The sequence below is a fragment of the Epinephelus lanceolatus genome, chromosome 5 (genome assembly GCF_041903045.1).
Source record: "Epinephelus lanceolatus isolate andai-2023 chromosome 5, ASM4190304v1, whole genome shotgun sequence".
Taxonomy (NCBI): domain Eukaryota; kingdom Metazoa; phylum Chordata; class Actinopteri; order Perciformes; family Serranidae; genus Epinephelus; species Epinephelus lanceolatus.
The window spans coordinates 48,461,019-48,482,500 of NC_135738.1; the positions used below are offsets into that span (position 1 = coordinate 48,461,019).

The following is a 21,482-nucleotide window of genomic DNA, read 5'->3' on the forward strand; positions in this document are numbered from 1 at the left end:
CTATCCAGTGGCAGAATATTCCAATGGCTTTAGAGGATGGTAGGGGTCCACTCTTTGATCTAAAATAAAAATTAAAAAAAAATATATATAGAATATGTTTTTTATCGTTCTTAAAAAAAACAGAAAATATAACTTCACCTTGGGTAGTTCAACATTCGGGTTAAGCTACAAAAGGTATAAAAAAGCTTTTTTTTGGTTCATTTTTGCTTTGCTTTTCTCCAGGGGTTGTTTTTTTTTATTTATCATTCTTTTTATTCCTGTTTTTGAGTTTGTTTGTTTTTATGCAATACATAGAGTGCTTAAAGTAGGTAGGTTTACAGCTAGTGTACATTTTTAAGCAAAATGTAAACAAAATGTAAAAGTGCTTTTATTTTGAAAGACGTTTTTTTTTTCTTTTTTGAGTTCCCAGTGTTTAGAAAGACATAGGAGGCACTTAAGTCCAACTCTATGGCGACAGACAGTCACACAGGCCACACTTCCAGGCTCAAAATTGGAAGGTCTGGTTGGGTGCTTGCAGAGGTGAACAGCTTAGTGGGGTAACATGAGTCCAGCATTATAAGATGAATTTATGAAGGCTTTGAAGATGAAAACATTGGATTAGCACTTAAGAGCACATTAGCTGCTGCATGTGACATGTTTGATGTAAGTTGTCCTTTCTTGTTGACCCACTTGCTTGACATTTCAATGAACAGAATTGAACAATTTTATCTGTCCTACAGATGGTAATGTGAACAATGCATTCCCTTAACATTAAGACAGAACCGTCTGGTCTGTCTTTTACTGATTACTGTCTAGATTGTGGTGGTTTAATTTGTCAGCATTTTAGTCTCTTAGATGTTTGTATCAGGACAATTATGGTTGCAGCCCAAGGATGCTGCTGGTTCCAGGTGTAGTCATGCCAATAAAGGTTCCAAAATGAAATGATGCAGCTTCTTCTCCTAGTGGTTTTGCTAAGAACCACCTACCAAAGATAATGTTCATCACTTTGCAATAAATAATCCATCAGAAGTAAGTCTTACACCCTATAAGTGGGTCATTAAATAGAATGCTAACCCTAACAGATTTAATTAAGAGACAGGTTTAGTAACTGTGAAGAGTCATAAAAATCTTCCAAAACATTTGCCATAAACATGTTCAAGTTATACATTAAGGGCACGGAGTCTGGTTAAGTGATAATGGCAAACCCAAGGCATGTAAATGAATAGGCAGACAGGTATGGGTAAGATACCCTGGAACACACAGGCATCCAAATGTTTAAGAATCACAGATCTGTGCAGATCCTCCTTCTGAATTAATACATTCCACAGTGGAAGTCGAGGATGGTTTACTATGTAAGGACCAGCAAAACCACTTGACAAAAAATGCCTGGCAATTAAAACAGCTCTAATTTAGGGTTTGTTGTTAAAGTAGTTAAATTGAGCAAAACTATAATCTAGGACAGGACATTTGAAATATAGCCAAGCTGAGCCAGATTCTACCGGGTTAGGTCAAGTTTCATTAAGATAGAACTAAAGGTGCACTGATTAAGACTGGGGATACATAGGCTAGCAAATGATGATACCTAAATTATTAGGAGTAAGAAAACCAAACCATACCAGACCAGCATAATTAGGTTAATCCAGTTCAGTCCAGTTTGATGTAATCCATCCTTCACAATCAAGTTTTTTTTTGTCATGAGTTTATTCAAAAAGGAGTAAGACTGGACCAAACAAGCCCAGACCCAACAATTTAGGTCATGTCCAAGACGTTGCCTTTGATTATAATGTGATGCAATGCAATGCAATGCAATCCAGTGAATTCCAATCCAGTTAAATGCAAATTACTTCACGATAGTTCATTCCAAGCCATATATGTCAGGCAGCTGGATGCAAGGTAGAGTCCATTCCTAGTCCTACTTCACATAGTTCCATCACACACACTATGCTGTGAGTCTAGGGCAGTTCTGCTCCAAGGCAATCAATCTCCCTTTAATTCAGTGTATTCTTTGTATGATTTATTTCAACCTTCCTTTCTTGTCATATCCATTCCTATCCCAGTATGTCCAGGTAGACTGGTGTGGCTTTCATCAGAGTGAACAGCATCTTCTGAATGTCTTTAATGTTGAGGCGCTGTTGTGGCTCCCTCTGCCAGCAGCCCAGCATCATATCGTAGACTTCTTTGGGACAGAGCCTGGGGCGCTCCAGTACCCTGCCCTGAGTAATGCACTCTATCACCTGGGAAGACAGAGAGACACACTGTTAAGACATAACAAATGAAATTGTTCACAAAAGGCTACTCAAGTGCAAGTCAAATGTAGAGTAAATACATACTAGCTGCATTGCAGTATGCCACGTCATTTGGTCAGCTTATCCAAACACACTGACATATAGGCTTCCAAATCAACAATGCATGCAGATCTATGCATCTATGGCATTTTTCAAAATCGCCACTGTGTCAGATGAGACGATTATGAATCATAAATTCTTGCTGTGACTTGAGATATGGCAAACTAAACATTGGACCCTGATCAATCATTACTTGCCATCTGTCAGGACCTGCATAATGTTATCAGTAGGGAGGCGCCGGGGTCTTAACCTGGCATTATGTACACTATAGCCCCATTTCCACCAAACATTTTTGGTATAGTAGCTTTGGAACCAAAAGTAACCCCTCAAATATGGTACCTATACCCTTGGTCCGTTTAGCATTTCAACTGCAATCAGTACTCTCCCGCAGCTTGTAAATTTCACTTTGCCTCACTTCCTTTCTAAATTACTCACCAATTTACTCACCTGAGTATTAATGTAACTGAGTATTAATGTAACTAAAGCCCCACTTACACCGAGCAATACAGTACAGTTCAGTTCTGTATGCTTTTTTTCCGTTTCTACTGCGAAAAGTTGTGGATGGTACCAATGGAACCGCTCTATACCATTACCATTTTGGTACCCCTTCTGTTGGGGTACCTAGCACACAGATCTGGTACTAAATGGTGGAGCTGTGAACACTCCAGTCAGTTGATTGGTCAGTAGCAGATACTCACTCTGCTTAGGGCTGAGTTGTGGCTGGTTTTGAGGCAGAAGCCACTGTTCATATCATGGAGAGTTTAATTAGTAAATTGTAACTATGAAATATAAGGATGTTTTGCTGCCTCTTGCAGCAGCCAGAGTCGGAGAAAAAAATAACCTAATTCACTGGGCCAACTGGTGGGATTTTTAAGGTGGAACATTAACTTGCAATGTTACTCAATGCATGAGTTGACGACGTGACTCTATCAACGCACCTTAAATATTCCATATGACAACTTTGACCATTACTTAAGTTTTTATATGACATACACTTTTGTAATGAGTGGATCTTCAAACGTTTATATGTATTAATTTTCAGCCGGGTTACGTGAACTGCATATATTCTTGGGCGGGTTTTTTTTTTTGCCTTTAATTTATAGGACAGCTAAGGTGAAGGGGGAGAGAGAGCCCAGCCAGCACACTCATGTGGGGCCCAGATGGGCTCCACCAGGGCTGATATGTGGGGCCCAGTCTGGCTGCCCAATGGGGCCCAGCTAAATTTGTCCTCAGTTTACATGGAGGCCCCACATGTGTTAGCCCTGATGGGCTGATGATGGGCCCTTGCTGGGCTTCAAGCGGGTCCCACATGGGCAAAACTGTTTTTCCCCATGTGGGTCCCACAAATTTTCCCTTACATGGGTTGATGACGGGCCCCTGTTGGGCTTCATACAGGTCCCATGTGGGCAAAACCAGTTTCTCCCATGTGGAGCCTATGGAGTTTTTCATGGGTTGGTGATAGGACACAACTCTTGTTTTATGTAGTGCTTGTGTGGACCACAGCAGATGCATATGGACTAAATCACATTCACATGGATTCATATATATATATATATATATATATATATATATATATGTATATATATATATATGAAAACATGTGTTACATATAACATTTACTTTACTAAAGAAAGGTGTGTAAAAGTAAAACTAAAATGTTTTTACATATTCAATGAACAGAGACCGTTGATGCTTTTTTTCAATACAGTAGCATTGGTAATGAGATTGGTATTGAATAGGGGTGATGATACATTATGAAGTCTAACTGAAGAGTAAAACAATGATTAGAAGACTAAAAAGCTAATATAGCAGCCTTGGGTCAAAGGTTGTAAAAAAAGGGGGAAAAAAAGGAGAGGCCAAACAAATTTCTAAGGATAACAGTTTATTCAACAACTGTAAATATAACAAAAACAGTGTAATGCACAGAATGTTGTGTGGGTGTGCATGTGCGGATGGTCTTCTTGTACTTGGCCTACTCCTGTGTCCTCCCTGTTCCAAAGGCCCTTTGAAAAGAAAAAAAAAGATTAACGCCTGACCTTGCCACATTTAATAGTGCTTTGAGATAGCTGATTACTGTGATCTATTAAGTATCTCAAAGGTGCTCCAAATTGAATTTAAGACGTTTATAGACCCTATACAGCCTATATAGTGATATGAATCTATCACAGCTAAATTGTCATGAAATTTAAACCCAAAATGGCAAAACAACAGATAGAAAGGGGTTGGGGTGATCATTCTTGTAGCAAACATGATTCCGAGCTATAAATAAAAAATATTCTTTAATTTTTATATTTTTAAACCTTTAAGTGCCGTATTTGTTTTGATGCCAAAATTCAAACCGTGATCATAAACACAGCAAACACTATAAAAAAATAAAAAGTAAAGAGTGTAGATAAAGCACTAAGCACTGTGTCTGTCATTTATATCTTGCATATTTTGTGACTTACCGGTTTTGCTCTCCTCCATGTGCTCTCATGGCATGGTTGCGCCCCTGTCCCTGGCACCAATCAGCCATTTTGGCACTGCCTTTTCCGCATCCTTCCTTGTTATGTCATTGGTGAGGGAATTTTTTTTTCAAACTCCCTGTAAGTGACATCCAGAAAGAGCATAAGAGTGAGGCTCGTTATTGTCTAATTCGAGGCACTTTGTCAAGGTGAAGTTATTAGGTGATGGATCAGAAATGAAGATCAAGCTACTCAAAGCTGTCTTTGCTATTTTATCATTAAAAGTCAAAGCAGCACAAGATTATATTTAAGTTAAGTTTAAGTTTAAGTTTATTTACTTTATTATTAATCCCCTGAGGGGAAATTCAATGTTTTCACTCTTGCTTGTCAATTACACACAGGTCTGAAAGACACACACATGCACAAACAGGACCTATACATGAACAAAGTGGAGAGATTTCAGAGTGAGGGGGCTGCCCTTTGGTCAGGCGCCCCAAGTGGTTGGGGGGTTCGGTGCCTTGCTCAAGGGCACCTCGGCAGTGCCCAGGAGGTGAACTGGCACCTCTCCAGCCACCAGTCCACGCTCCATATTTTGGTCCGGACAGGGACTCGACAGACGACCCTCCAGTTCCCAACCCAAGTCCCTATGGACTGAGCTACTGCCGCCCATTTAGGAGCGAGTGTTAAGTGTTCCCAATACAGTTGCTTTATGACACTGATGATCAATGAACAATGTGCTCAAAACAACACTGATGTTGTGTTGAGAATAAATAAATAGCGTTAGAAATGTTCTGTGCACATATTCACTTCTCAGTAATTAATTAAATGATCTAAGCCACAACGGTGTCAGTTTGTTATTAACTTGGATTTTTAGATATAGACAGAAGACGGGGGAAACAATATAGGAAATGAAATGATGTTTATGGAATGTTTATTTGGAGATGAGTAAGTTTATGATGTTATTTATGCTTCAGACTCCGCCATGTTGGACAGTCAGCGCAGTTGTTTCTGCCGTTGCCATGACAACGTGCGTCCATGAACCGGTCAGCTGTTAACCTGAAACACTGGCTGGTCACGGCTTTTCACATGTCCGAAAATGTCGCAGTAGATTTACAAACAGGCGTTATTTGGATAAACTGAACACATATGGGGAATCTACATGGTTGCTTTCTCGCCTGAAAAAATGTTAAATCTTAATAATGTGACTCAACAGTCCCACTGTGAAAATTGCAGCTGCTTGTGACTCTGCTAGTCTCCACTCTGTTCTCCTACAGAAAAACGCTGTTTTTTTTTTTTCATTTTCGGTTTTTCTGTTTTTCCGTTTTGGTTTCAAGATGGAAAAACGGACCCATTTGCTTATTTTTCTGATTTTGTTTTGAAACGGAATAATGAAAGAACGCACCATACACTGATTCAACATACAGAGTTGCTCACTAACTGTCACGAAGTTAAACTTTTGGCATTATGACGGCATATCTACATTGCTAACACATGCATGGCACTGTGTTATAGTATGTGTTGTTCTATGTCTGTGTGCATATAGCATAAGAAATCATACTCACTGTGCCATAAAATGCATTACGAATCGTCATGACGTTAGCCAACATGTGAGCCTCCTAGCGGAAACGGAAACACTGTTCGCGGGTAAAAAGAGTTTAGCCAATCACAGACCCCGCTGGTAGACGTTGGGATTATGGGTAATGTAGTACTTCTTCGTGACTACGTGAAAATTAATTGTTGTTGTCAAACCTATATTTGAAAAAAAAAAACCTCTAGATACGAACGTCGATCGTCTGACAGTTGTTCTAACATAATTAGTGAGTCTACATTGGCAAGTTAGGACATTACATGTTAAATTCATTTGAGTCATAGCATGCTAGCTAACGGACGTTTAGCCACCCAGCCAAGAACGTCGCTAAAGGGAAAAAAGTAGTTGAACAAACTTTTAGGTTTACACAGTGTTTTTTTCAGTTCTATAGTGTTGTTTGTTAGTCAGGACTTACCTTCGACACTGTTTGGCCCAACTCAAAACTCCTCTTCAGCCGTTGAAATATTTTAGGCGCTGATCCTGAGCGGCAACTCTAGAATGAATGAGTCATCACCGGTTATCGCGAGATTACTTTCTCTCATTTCCATGACAACCCCCGCCACATACACGAGCACACACTGTTTATAAAAAAAATGCACTGGCTATTTTAAAGAGCAGATAGGCTATCTACGGCTGTGGTTGAGTTTATTCAGGTTTTTCTTTTTTTCTTTTTTTTTACCTCACATTATAGTGGCTTAAATACCAAAACATTTTGATGACACCTTAAGTGTCAATAATACAGCAGTATATAACAATATTATTTTACCTAAAACAATTTAATTTACAGCTCATTTCACAATAGGCTATGGCCCAGTTGGGACCCATCTAGTTCCCATATGTGCTGGCCAACTGGGATGCCCATCTCTCGCCCATGTATATTCTTCTGGGATGCCCATGTGGGGCCCAATACCAACCCACTTAAAAGCCCACTCTGAGCCCATGCCCAGTTGAAGCCCATGTAACCCAAGTAAATCCCATGTGGGCCCCACTTGGACATGTTGGCTGGGAGAGGGAATGACATGCAGCAAAGGCCCACAGGCTGGAGTCGAACCCGAGCCGCTGCGGCAACAGTAAATGGGGCACCAGCTCTATCCACTAAGCCACCGAAGCCCCAGAACTGCATACAGTCAGGTCCATAATTATTTGGACAATGATACAGTTGTCATCATTTTGCCTCTGTACACCACCACAATGGGTTTTAAATGAAACAATGAATACCTGCTTAAAGTGCAGACTCTCAGCTTTCATTTAAGGCTTTTTTTCAAAAATGTAGTATGAACCGTGTAGGAATGACAACCATTTCTTTACACAGTCCCCCGACTTTAAGGGCTCGTAAGTATTTGGACAAACTAACATAATCATCAATTAAACAGTCAGTTTTAATACTTGGTTGCAAATCCTTTATAGTCAATGACTGCCTGAAGTGTTGGACACATAGGCATCATCAGATGCTGGGTTTCTTCCCTGGTGATGCTCTGCCAGCCCTTTACTGCAGCCGTCTGCACTTCCTGCTTGTGTTTTGGGTGTTTTGTCCTCAGTTTTGGCTTCAGCAAGAGAAACGCATGCTCAATTGGATTCAGGTCAGATGATATGACTTGGCCATTGCAGAACATTCCATTTCTTTGCCTTAATTGATGATTATGTTAGTTTGTCCAAATACTTACGAGCCCTTAAAGTTGGGGGACTGTGTGAAGAAATGGTTGTAATTCCTACACGGTTCATACTACATTTTTGAAAAAAGTCTTAAATGAAAGCTGACAGTCTGCACTTTAAGCAGGTATTCATTTTTTCATTTAAAACCCATTGTGGTGGTGTACAGAGCCAAAATGACAACAAGTGTATCATTGTCCAAATAATTATGGACCTGACTGTATATTCTAATACTCACTCAGAGAAAAAAAAGGGTTGTGTAGCATCGATGTACAGGAACACTAAACCCCTGAGCTTGCCTGAGAAGGACTAAGTGCACAAATCCGCTATTTTAAATATCCCATGGAGAGAGACTCTCACTGCAGCCTGTTTTATTTTGTTCTGAAAATGTTCGCGTGCAGCCTTATTCTGTGGACGATCAACAAGGTGCAGACTTTTGTTCGTGTCACTGGTAATGATGTATGCAGGACGGAGCTGGACGGAGCAGTGAGTGACATCATTCCCGCCCACACTTAAAGGTACAGTTTGCAGTGGAAACACTAGGGTCTAAGTACCTTGTCTGAAGGGGTACTTTGGTTTCAAAGGTACCATACCAAAAGTGTTTGGTGGAAACGGGGCTTAATTAATTCTCTAACCTCTGTGCAGCTAACTTTCTTACTCTTATGGACAAGGTGAAGTGCAGGCTAAACCACTGGATGTCATTAGTCATGTCATGTCATGGGCGGCTGTGGCCCAGAGATAGAGCGGGTCGTCTACCAATTGGAAGATCAGTGGTTTGATCCCAGGCTCCTCCAGTCTGCATGTCGAAGTATCCTTGATCAAGATACTGAACCCCAAATCCATCTGTGTGTAAGTGTGTTAAAAACTGAGTAGCAGGTGGCACCTTGTATGGTAGCCTCGGCCACCAGAATATGAATGTGTGTGAATGTGACTCTACTATTACCATTACCACTCTCAAGTGCAGGTCATATGAATTCCATACAAATGAATAACCCTAAACTCCCTAAATTCACTTACATCTTCCAACACATTTGGATTACTATTCCTGAATAATTAAATAAAAAAAATATATATATATATATATATATTTTTTTTCCGCGTCTGTCTGGAACCATAGGCCATGTTGACAATCAATGACAACATTCCAATATTTAGAAAATTTTCTCTCCAACTGCTACATCTTAAGCAGATTATACAATAAAAATAAAGCTGTAAAATCAACTGTCAAAATGTGGCTGCAGGTTAAACATTGCTTTGACTGGACTTGCATTCCTTAAAATCTACAATTTATCATTTATTTAAACCTTCTCTTATTGACAAAACCTTTGTTGACTGACCTCTGTTCCAATGGCATTTTTTTTTATTTGTCAATCTCGGTAAAAAAAAAAAAAAAAAAAAAAAGTGAGATTTACTGCGTCAAATGCTCCCTAAGTTCCCTGCTTTACACCCATGTAATCACTGCAATTGTATTGTAGAGTACCCTTCATCTTTTAAAGGTATCATTAGCTTATACAGAAGTACATTTTCAGTCTTGTGCCTTAAAACGTTGACTGGAAAACACATTTAAATACCAGTATTTACTGTACATATACCCATTCTTGACAGTCATGGGCTGGCTGGCTGGGCTGGGCTCGGCTTGGGGCCATCGGCCCAGTGTGGCAGGGATTTACGTCTCCATTACAAAAGGGCTACCTGCTGAAGGTGTGTCTTTAACTGATGACTGCTTGTCTTTAGTGATGAATTTTAAAAGCAGCGGGCTTAAGAGCCTGTTGTCTGCAGCTCTTCATCTTACATCTCACTGTGGCTGTTTCTGTTTTTGCTCTTCCTCTTTAACTTTAGCTTATATTGTAGTTATGCTATGTAGCGTGTGAAATAGAGTATGGTGAATGTGCTAGGAAAGGTAGTATCAGCCCTGCTTCTACCTAGAGCTCGCATGTACGAAGCCTGGGTTTGGTTGAAGGTGGCAGTGCTGTTTGGGCTGAGAAAGCCATGCGTAAGTAAGGTAAAGGAGGTTATTGGGTTGGTGCAGGGAGGGGAGCAGTGAGACCTGGCATTAGGGGAGTGTCTCTGGGACGCTGGAGATCACTGTCTAGCCTCCTGGAGGTGTCGTGGGACCAACTAGACGAAACACTGGTGAAAGGAGGTTCCCACCCGATGACCCCAAAGACATGCTAGTTATCACTGCTCATTGGTTTGTATAGTTAAGCCTTGCCATATTAGCTTATCATAGGGCTTAGGTTTTTCACTGAGTGTTGATCCTTTCTCTAGAGCACAAACTTCTTGTGTTTATTTGAACCTGCGATATTATTAGACTTACCTTTATTGAATAAAAGCAGCTAAAAAAGTTCCACTGATTCAGTGATTTATCAATTCAATTCAATTTTATTTATAAAGCCCAATATCACAAATCACAATTTGCCTCACATATGGACATTCAGTTTTCTATAGATGCTTCGCAATAAAAGTCCCCTGTTTTTTGTTATGTAAAAACATTTATTGTGAGGCAGCAAAATACGAAAACATTGCGTTTTCCGAGCAGCACATCTCTGCTGCTGCTGCTGCTGGTTGGGTCTTTGCTTCCATTGTAGTTTCTGAGGTGCTGGATACATTGTCAAACACACGGAGGATCCCTCTTACCAAAGTGAACTTTGATATTCTTCCGACAGGCTGCTTTTGCTTCCCTGATGACTCTCTTTAATTTGGATCTGGCAACACTGTACAGTTCATCATTGCCAGATCTAAAGGCTGTGTTACAGTCCCTCAGCAGCAGCTTAACACCCGTAGTCATCCATGGTTTGTTGCTGAGAAGCATCTGATTTGTTTGTCAATGGTGACATTGTCACTAATTCTATATGTAGAACAGGACAGTGGATACATAATGTCGTATGTCTTGCTGTGCGAACAGATCCCAGTAAGTGCACTCAAGACAGTCTTTAAGTTGCCCCCTCTGGCCACATCTTTATGTTCCTCACAAAAGTCTTTGCTTTACTTATGAGTGGTCAGACTGGTCTAAGTGGGGATAAGATAAGATAGCACTTTATTGATCCCAAACTGGGAAACAGCAGCAAGCAATCAAACAGTATGTGGACATTAGAATATATAAATATAAATATATATACAAATGAGTAGTACTAAAATTTAAAATATACAATACACAGGAATAAAATAAAATAAAGAATATTTCATTGACAATAAACTGGACTGGACTAAGAACACTGAAGTCCTTTAGAAGAAGGGACAGAGCCAGCTCTAATTTCTGAGGAGGCTCCGCTCCTTTAACATCTGCCGGACTATGCTGAGGATGTTTTATGAATCTGTGGTGGCCAGTGCTATTCTGTTTGCTGTGGTGTGCTGGGGCAGCAGACTGAGAGTAGCCGATGCCAACAGACTCAACAAGCTGATCAGAAAGGCCAGTGACGTTGTGGGGGTGGAGCTGGACCCTTTGACAGCAGTGTCAGACAGGAGGATGCTGTCGAAGGTGCGGGCGATACTTCAGCATGGCTCTCACCCTCTCCACAACGCTCTGGTCGAACAGAGGAGCACCTTCAGCCAGAGACTGATTGCTCCTAAATGCACCACTGAGCGCCACAGGAAGTCATTCTTACCTGTGGCCATTAAACTGTACAACTCCTCCCTCTGATGATCGGACTCATTTGGCTATTTATAAAACAAAACACACAATATAATTACTCATTCTTATTTCATTTATAACACTACAACCATTTCATTGTATATATTTCAGATTATCTACTTTACTATTTTATTATTTATTTTATTTTATTGTCTACTTTAATATTTTATTTTATTTATTTCATTGTCTATTTTAGTATTTTATTTATATCTTCATCTTTATCTCTTGTTTCCATTCATGCTGTATTTCTATTTCTACTTTGCACAGAGCATTGGAACAAAAACAATTTCCCCCCGGGGATTAATAAAGTATTCTGAATCTGAATCTGAATCTGAATCAAATTGCAGGAGTAAAAAGAGATCAATCTATACACAAAACACAGTCAGAAGTGAGGCAGAGGTTGTAAAAATGTGCAAAATAGCTACAAGTGTGCAATTGGTTATTGCCAGCAGTGCAAACAAATGGTTGTAATATAACTATTAAGCTATAGAGGAGAGGCTGTAGAGAGCTGTGAGTGCTCTCTGTCAGACAGAGGTGAGGTGTTATATAATGTTATGGCTTGGGGGAGGAATGATTTCCTGTATCTGTCCTTGTGACAGCGAAGCTGTAACAGTCTGTTGGAGAAACAGCTCCGCTGCCTGTCCAGTATGAGGTGAAGAGGGTGGTCAGGATTATCCATGATAGATTACAGTTTGTTCAATGTCCTCCTTTCCACCAGTGCTTCAAATGAGTCTGGTATGCAGCCAGTCACAGAGCCAGCCTTCTTAATGAGTTTCTGAATGATGAATGAATAATGAGCTCTGATGCTGCTCCCCCAGCAGACTACAGAAAAATAAAGTGCACTGGCTACAACAGACTGGTAGAAGATCTCCAACATCTTGCTGCACACATTGAAGGATCTCAGCTTCCTCAGAAATAGAGTCTGCTCATCCCCTACTTGTACACAGCAACAGTGTTGGCCTTCCAGTTCAGTCTGTTGTCGATGTGGATGCCGAGGTACTTGTAGTCCTCAACCATGGTGATGTCCTCTCCCGGTTGAGAAGCCGCCCTCTTCCTTCTGCAGTCAATCACCATCTCCCTAGTCTTGGCCATGTTCAGCAACAGGTGATTTCTTCCAGCCCATTCCACAAAATCATCCACCAGTGGTCTGTACTCCTCCTCCTCCTGTCCATCACTGCCCAACCACTGCAGAGTCGTCAGCAAACTTCTGCAGGTGGCATGACCCAGAGTCATACTGAAAGTCTGTGGTGTACAAGGAGAAAAGGAAAGGAGACAGAACAGTCCCCTGTGGAGCTCCTGTGCTACTAACCACCATGTCAGACAGGACACTGCCCAGTCGGACAAACTGTGGTCTGTCTGTCAGGTAGTCAGTAATCCAGGAAACTATGGATGTGTCAGCCCTCATCGCCTGCAGCTTCTCCCTCAGTAGCAGTGGCTGGATGTTGTTGAATGCACTGGAGAAATCAAAGAATGTGATTCTCACAGTGCTGCAGGGTCCATCCAGCTGCGAGTGAGCTTGCTGCAGCAGGTAGATGATGGCATCATCCACTCCCAGGTGAGGCTAGTAGATGAACTGCAGAGGGTCCAGCGATGATTTCACCTGCGATCTCATGTGGGCCAAAACCAGCCTCTCCAGCACCTTAATCATGTGAGATGTGAGGGCAACTGGTTGATAGTCATTGAGGCCAGATGATGTTAACTTCTTAGGGACTGGAACAAGGCAGGACGTCTCCCACAGCACCAGTAATCTCTCCTGGCTCAGGCTCAGGTTGAAGAGATGTTGCAGAACGGGAGACAGTTGGCTTGCACAGGTCCTCAGAATCCTTGGGCTGACATCATCAGGGCCTGCAGCCTTGTGTTGGTGAAGTCTCTCCAGCTGTCTCCTAACCTGGCCTGTAGTCACAGTCATGTGGGGGAGGGTGCATGATGTTTCCTCCATTGTGTGGAAAGGGGAAGGGTGCTGCAGAGGTGGTGTGTCTATGTCCAGAGAGCTCACCAAGGGGGGGTTGAGTGGGGGAAGCATTGGGGGTAGAGAGAGTGTGTGGAGGTCTGGGTGTGTGTGGGTGGTGGAGGAGACAGCAGAGGGTTGTGAACTAAACCTGTTGAAGAAACAGTTCAGCTCATTAGCCCTCTCAACACTGCCTGCTGTTTGTCTGTCTCTCACCTTGAACCCAGTGATCTCTTTCATTCCAGTCCACGTACATCCCTCCCGTTGTTTTGTTGGAGCTTGACCTCCAGCTTCCTCCTGTAGGAGTCCATCTTCTCACTGTCCTTTTGGATGCTGGCTGCTGCTGGACAAGGGGGACATACTTTGGTCTCAGCAGGACCAGTTTGTGATCAGACCTGCCCGGCAGGGGAGGCTGTGGCACTTCATTTGCATACAGAAGATCCAGTGTGCTATTATCTCTAGTGCGGCAGTCAACATTCTGATGAAATGTTGGAAGTGCTTTCTCCAGTTTGGCATGATTGAAATCCCCAGTAATAACTACAAAAGCATTTGGGTGCTGAGTTTGGAGCCTTGCGACTGTAGAGTGAATGGCATCACTCGCTGCCGCTGCATCAGCTGAAGGAGGAATGTAAACAGCAGTAACAATGGTGGACGTGAACTCCCTCAGCAGAGGGAGTAGACAACCCCCGGGAGGAGTCGAGAAGTCGTGTTTGTTTTTTCCCTCTCTCTCTCTCTCTGTCTGTGTTTACGCTGATACTTTTTCCTTGACTAAGTGAACATACTCGGGCGTACTATAAGCAGAGCAGACTCCGCGAGGAATGTCCGCAGTCATTCGGGCTTTCATAGTCGGGCGCACTTCCGCGTTGTAGTTTCCTGTAAAAATGTCCGTGAAAAATCCCAGCGATGTGAAAAATACATGCCGAGCAGTCACTGGTGCATAAAATCTGAGCTTTGCGCGCACAGGGCTTGCGGACGTCCGCTTTGACTCTGCACGGACCTCCGCAGAGTCTGTTCCGCGTACGTCCCGCCTGAGTATGTTCGGGCCTTGACAGACACACATCACATGTGTGGAGATACTTCACTTTCCTCCGCCGTGTAATGTGATGACATCATCAAATGACTTGTCGACTCGACTTCGACTTTATAGACAGATAAATCGACCTGAAAAAAATTAAAGTCGTTAATGCCCTAACACATTCCACAGCTAGCAGTTCAATGTCCTGGGTTACACCACCTCTCACTCACATACAGTGCAATCCCTCCTCCCTTCTTCTTACTGCTCTGTGAAACGTCTCTGTCCGCCCATATAGTCTTGAAGCTGGGTACCGCCACACTGTGGTCCGGGATATGCGAGTGCAGCCATGTCTCCGTAAAACACAAAATGCTGAACTCACAGTATGCCCTTTAGCTCTTAATCAGCGCGACGAGTTCATCCCTCTTATCTCCCAAAGACCTCACATTACCCAAGATGATCGCTGGGACGGCAGGTCTATATTTCCTTTGTTTCTCTCTCCGTTTGGCTCCAGCTCTGCAACCCCGGCGTTTCCTCCGTAGCTCCCCTGGGATTTCAGGCCTCACCCCCGGCAACAGTGCAGGTTTACACAGCTTTTCTCGCATGTAAACAATGCTTTCGCCTCTCTCAGCATGGCTCTCTGTTACAAAGAGTAGCAAAAGTAACAGAAGAACCATAGAAAAGTTACAAAACTATGCGAACCCATTGCCCCTTAGTTACTGGTCCTTGTAGGCCTACATGACAGAAAACACACAATAAAGACAAAAAGTTGACGAAAAAGACGAAAACTCAAAACACACAGCAGGAGCTGCTGCAACAGGCTGCCACCTAGCATGCCATCTTGCTGGTCCCTGTCAACTAAACCAATAAACTAAACTAAACTAATGTTACTGTTTACATGATCCAGTGTATTTTAATCTCTCGCTGGACATGTCACATGTTGGTAGAATTTAGGGAGGACAGTTTTCAGGTTTGCTCGATTGAAGTCCCCAGCCACAATAAAAACCCTATCAGGATGAGCAGTCTGCAGTTTGCTGATGGCTGTTAGCAGGGTGTTCAGTGCTGGCTTGATGTTAGCGCTAGGTGAAATACATGCAGTTGCTGAGTGTAATGGGTTGTGTTTGGACCCAAATGCAGCACTCAGGACACCAGGAACAATTGGTAATGATGTTTCATGCCACAACACAGCAGGTACAGGGCAGGGCAGGTAATCAGCACACAATGCATTTCAACACAACATTTTCCACAAAGTCTCTGGCAACCTGGCTGGTTTGGCAGGCCAAATTGGGCCAGGAAGCAGGCAAATGAGTGGTGACATTAGTTCGTACACATGCAATTCAGAATCAGAATCAGAAATACTTTATTGATCCCCGAGGGGAAATTATTTGCATTACAGGTGCTCCTTGCAAGAGTGGAAAGATAAGTGAAAATATAAGAAATCTAACAAGATATTTACAAATATATAGCTCAAATAAACAGGATTATTAACAAAAAAATAAAAAATAATATATATATCGTAACCTAAAGATTATTTACACAATATACAGTACAGGCCAAAAGTTTGGACACACCTTCTCATTCAATGCGTTTTCTTTATTTTCATGACTATTTACATTGTAGATTCTCACTGAAGGCATCAAAACTATGAATGAACACATGTGGAGTTATGTACTTAACAAAAAAAGGTGAAATAACTGAAAACATGTTTTATATTCTAGTTTCTTCAAAATAGCCACCCTTTGCTCTGATTACTGCTTTGCACACTTTTGGCATTCTCTCGATGAGCTTCAAGAGGTAGTCACCTGAAATGGTTTTCCAACAGTCTTGAAGGAGTTCCCAGAGGTGTTTAGCACTTGTTGGCCCCTTTGCCTTCACTCTGCGGTCCAGCTCACCCCAAACCATCTCGATTGGGTTCAGGTCCGGTGACTGTGGAGGCCAGGTCATCTGCCGCAGCACTCCATCACTCTCCTTCTTGGTCAAATAGCCCTTACACAGCCTGGAGGTGTGTTTGGGGTCATTGTCCTGTTGAAAAATAAATGATCGTCCAACTAAACGCAAACCGGATGGGATGGCATGTCGCTGCAGGATGCTGTGGTAGCCATGCTGGTTCAGTGTGCCTTCAATTTCGAATAAATCCCCAACAGTGTCACCAGCAAAACACCCCCACACCATCACAGCTCCTCCTCCATGCTTCACAGTGGGAACCAGGCATGTGCAATCCATCCGTTCACCTTTTCTGCGTCTCACAAAGACATGGCGGTTGGAACCAAAGATCTCAAATTTGGACTCATCAGACCAAAGCACAGATTTCCACTGGTCTAATGTCCATTCCTTGTGTTTCTTGGCCCAAACAAATCTCTTCTGCTTGTTGCCTCTCCTTAGCAGTGGTTTCCTAGCAGCTATTTGACCATGAAGGCCTGATTCGCGCAGTCTCCTCTTAACAGTTGCTCTAGAGATGGGTCTGCTGCTAGAACTCTGTGTGGCATTCATCTGGTCTCTGATCTGAGCTGCTGTTAACTTGCGATTTCTGAGGCTGGTGACTCGGATGAACTTATCCTCAGAAGCAGAGGTGACTCTTGGTCTTCCTTTCCTGGGTCGGTCCTCATGTGTGCCAGTTTCGTTGTAGCGCTTGATGGTTTTTGCGACTCCACTCGGGGACACATTTAAAGTTTTTGCAATTTTCCGGACTGACTGACCTTCATTTCTTAAAGTAATGATGGCCACTCGTTTTTCTTTAGTTAGCTGATTGGTTCTTGCCATAATATGAATTTTAACAGTTGTCCAATAGGGCTGTTGGCTGTGTATTAACCTGACTTCTGCACAACACAACTGATGGTCCCAACCCCATTGATAAAGCAAGAAATTCCACTAATTAACCCTGATAAGGCACACCTGTGAAGTGGAAACCATTTCAGGTGACTACCTCTTGAAGCTCATGGAGAGAATGCCAAGAGTGTGCAAAGCAGTAATCAGAGCAAAGGGTGGCTATTTTGAAGAAACTAGAATATAAAACATGTTTTCAGTTATTTCACCTTTTTTTGTTAAGTACATAACTCCACATGTGTTCATTCATAGTTTTGATGCCTTCAGTGAGAATCTACAATGTAAATAGTCATGAAAATAAAGAAAACGCATTGAATGAGAAGGTGTGTCCAAACTTTTGGCCTGTACTGTATATAGTAACCTAAATAGATAATACACAGAATATATGCAGTCAAGGTAAAATGGGGTTATTGCACAAGTTAAATTATTGCACATGTTGACAGTGGGTGAAATAGTTTCAGGGCCACTCAGAAGGAGGAGTTGTACAGTTTGATGGCCACAGGCAGGAATGATTTCCTATGGCGCTCAGTGGTACTTTATGTGGTAGGAGTCTCCCACTGAAAGTACTCTTGTGCCTGACCAGCACATGGTGGAGTGGGTGTGAGATATTGCCCAAGACAGTTCGTAGCTTAGACAGCATCCTCCTCTCTGACACCACCATCAGAGATTCACACTCCGTTCCCACTACGTCAATGGCCTTGTGGATCAGTTTGTTGAGTCTGTTGGCGTCCGCCACCCTCAGCCTGCTGCCCCAGCACACAACAGCATAGAGGATAGCACTGGCCACCACAGACTCATAGAAAATCCTGAGCATATTCCGGCAGATGTTGAAGGACCTCAGCCGCCGGCTTGTCCAGGTGGGCGTAGACGCGGTTGAGCAGGTAGATGATGGCATCCTCAACTCCAAGTCGGGGTTGATAGGCGAACTGGGGGGGGTCCAAAAGTGGCTTGACCATGGGCCGGAGCTGCTCCAAGACAAGTCTCTCCAGGGTCTTCATGATGTGGTAGGTCAATGCCACGGGTCTGTAGTCCTTGGAGCCACTGGGACGTGATGTCTTTGGCACAGGAATGAGGCAGGATGTCTTCCACAGCATGGGTACCCTCTGGAGACTCAGGCTCATGTTGAAGACATGCTGAAGTACTCCACATAGCTGGGGGGCACAGGCTTTGAGCACCCTGGGGCTGACACCATCAGGGCCTGCAGCCTTATTTGAGTGGAGTCTCATCAGCTGTCTTCTCACATGGTCAGCAGTGAAGCACATTGTGGAGGTGACGACACGTGGGGGAGGGGTGTAGTCCTCATGATGGAGAGTGCCGTCAGTCTGGCCACGGGGGGAGGAGGTGTGAGGAGGGCTCACGCAGGAGGGTGTTGGGGTGTGAGATGGAGGAGTGGGGGAGGGCGGAGTGGGTGATGGTTGTCCAAGACAGATAGCAGAAGAGTCGGGGGGGGGGGGGTCAGCAGTGTCAAATCTGTTAAAAAACAGATTCAGCTCATTGGCCCTGTCCACGCTGCCTTCAACTCCTCTGTTGATGTTGGTCCTGAAGCCAGTCATGGTCGTCATTCCACTTCAGACCTCTCTCATGTTGTTGTGCTGGAGTTTCCACTCCAGCTTCCTCCTGTACCCGTCCTTAGCCTCCCTGATCTTCATCTTCAGTTCCCCCTGTATTGTTCTCACCTCCTCCCTGTTCCCTGCTCTGAAGGCCCTCTTCTTTGCATTGAGGATGGCTTTGATGTCCTTTGTTACCCACAGTTTGTTATTTGGATAACAATGGACAGTCCTGGCTGGGACAGTGGAGTCCACACAGAAACTGATGTAGTCCGTGATGCATTCTGTGTGCCCATCAATGTCCTCCCCATGTGGCTCACAGAGTGCCTGCCAGTCTGTCACCCCAAAACAGCCCTGCAGTGTCTCATAAGCCTCCTCCGACCATTTCCTCACTGTCCTCATGGTCGCAGGCTGGCTCCTAACTAGTGGTACATAGCAGGGGTTGAGGTGCACCAGGTTGTAGTCTGATCTACCCAGAGGGGGGAGCAGCTGAATGCATCCTTGGTGTTTGCATACAGCAAGTCCAATGTTCTCTCTTCTCTGGTAGGACAGCTTACATACTGTGTAAAGGTAGGCAATGTTGTTGCCTTGGTGACGTGGTTGAAGTCATCCGAGATACCTATAAAGGCACTCGGGTGTTTAGTCTGCAGGCGGGCTATGGCGGAGTGACGTCGCCGACGTCGGGTTGGCAGAGGGGGGATGTAAACAGTCACAATAATGGCATGTGAAAACTCCCTGGGCAAATAATATGGCCTGAGTCCAACAGCAAACAGTTCAATGTCCGGGCAACAGATTCGTTCCTTAATAGAAATATGGTCAGGACTGCACCATTGGTTGTTGACGAAAATGGCAAGCCCCCCTCCTTTGTGCTTACCGCTCTCGGTGCAGCTCGAACAGTCTGAAAGCCGCTGATGGAGATGTTGTTGTCGGGAATTTCCTGGTGAAGCCATGTCTCAGTAAAGCACATCAGACTACATTCCCGGTACTCCTTCTGACTTCTGGCTTATTTGCCAGCGACCTCTCATTGCCTATGATGAGAAAGGGGAGACAGGGCTTATCTTTCCTCTTCTCCATAAGCCTCCGTTGTCTCAACCCTGCTTTTTTCCCCACTGTTTAATTCCTCCCCTGCATCGTCTGTGTGTTTTCCTCCACATTTCAGCCGGGATCTCTGATGTTCCGGCCACCAAGCCAGCCGGCCTCAGCACGATCAGCTGATCTCTGGAGTAAACAATGCGGCCATGGAGTTGTTGCGCAATGGTGCCGGGTCCGAATGAAAGAAGTAGTAATTCCAGAGTGAGGAAACGGAGCACAACTCTCTCTATCAGCATGTCTGGAGAGGGTGCAGTTTCAAAATGTCAGTCATAAAATACAAGCACAAGTAACACCTAACTTAATAAAGCAAAAAAGTAGGAAAACTAAGAAAACAAGCAGGAGCGACTGCAACGGGCTGCACACACGGGCGCATGTGCACTGAGCAAATCAATTCAACAACAGGCAACAGTACTGTGTAGGAGCAGGCAGGAGTTCTCGTTTAATCTGGGCAGACAGTCTCAAAACTTATAAGAGGGGCCTCCGCAATGCCAGAGCAAACTATTACTCAGCTTTGATAGACGAAAACAAGAATAACCCCAGGATTCTTTTCAGAACTGTAGCCAGGCTGACTAAGAGTCAACGCTCTATTGAGCCTTGTATTCCTTTAGCCCTTAGCAGTAATGATTTTATGAGCTTTTTTAATGACAAAATTCTAACTATTAGAGGCAAAATTCATGACCTCCTGTCCTCAGATAGTAGCCCTACCTATCTAACCTCAAACACAGCTGTAAGACCTAATATATATTTAGATTGCTTCTCCCCAATTTCTCTTCAAGAATTGACCGCAGTGATTTCTTCATCTAAATCATCAACGTGTCTCTTAGACCCCATCCCAACTAGGCTACTTAAGGAGGTCTTACCTTTAGTTAACACTCATATATTAGATATGATCAATAGATCCTTTTTTACAGGCTATGTACCACAGTCTTTTAAGGTAGCTGTAATTAAACCTCTACTAAAAAAGCCCACCCTGGATCCAGAGGTGTTAGCCAACTATAGACCAATATCTAATCTTCCCTTTATGTCAAAGATCCTTGAGAAAGTAGTCGCAGACCAGCTGTGTGATTTTCTCCATGATAATAATTTATTTGAGGAATTTCAGTCAGGATTTAGAGTGCATCATAGCACTGAGACAGCACTAGTTAAAATTACAAATGACCTTCTGATTGCTTCAGACAAAGGACTCGTCTTTGTACTTGTTTTATTAGATCTTAGTGCAGCGTTTGACACTATTGACCATCATCACTATTTTGGAGTTCTGCAAGGTTCTGTGCTCGGACCAATCCTATTTATTCTATATATGCTTCCTTTAGGCAACATCATTAGAAATCACTCAATAAATTTCTACTGTTATGCGGATGATACACAGTTGTATTTATCGATGAAGCCAGAAGAAAGTAATCAATTAACTAAACTCCATAAC

At 43.2% G+C, this 21,482-nt stretch overlaps 1 protein-coding gene across 2 annotated transcripts in view; it reads right to left on the reverse strand.

Annotated features, from left to right (window-relative positions):
* Nucleotides 1-565: 565 nt before the first annotated feature.
* LOC117251295 (NT-3 growth factor receptor-like) overlaps nt 566-21,482 on the reverse strand; it is a 666,479-nt gene continuing 645,562 nt past the window's right edge. Inside the window, exon 18 of one of the 2 annotated variants that reach the window (XM_033617466.2) lies at nt 566-2,213. In XM_033617466.2, the coding sequence (XP_033473357.2) occupies nt 2,028-2,213 (186 nt within the window). In that variant the 3' untranslated portion in view covers nt 566-2,027. Of the gene's footprint in view, nt 2,214-14,984; nt 15,238-21,482 lie in introns of those variants that run through there. The other variant, XM_078168297.1, reaches the window with a different exon arrangement.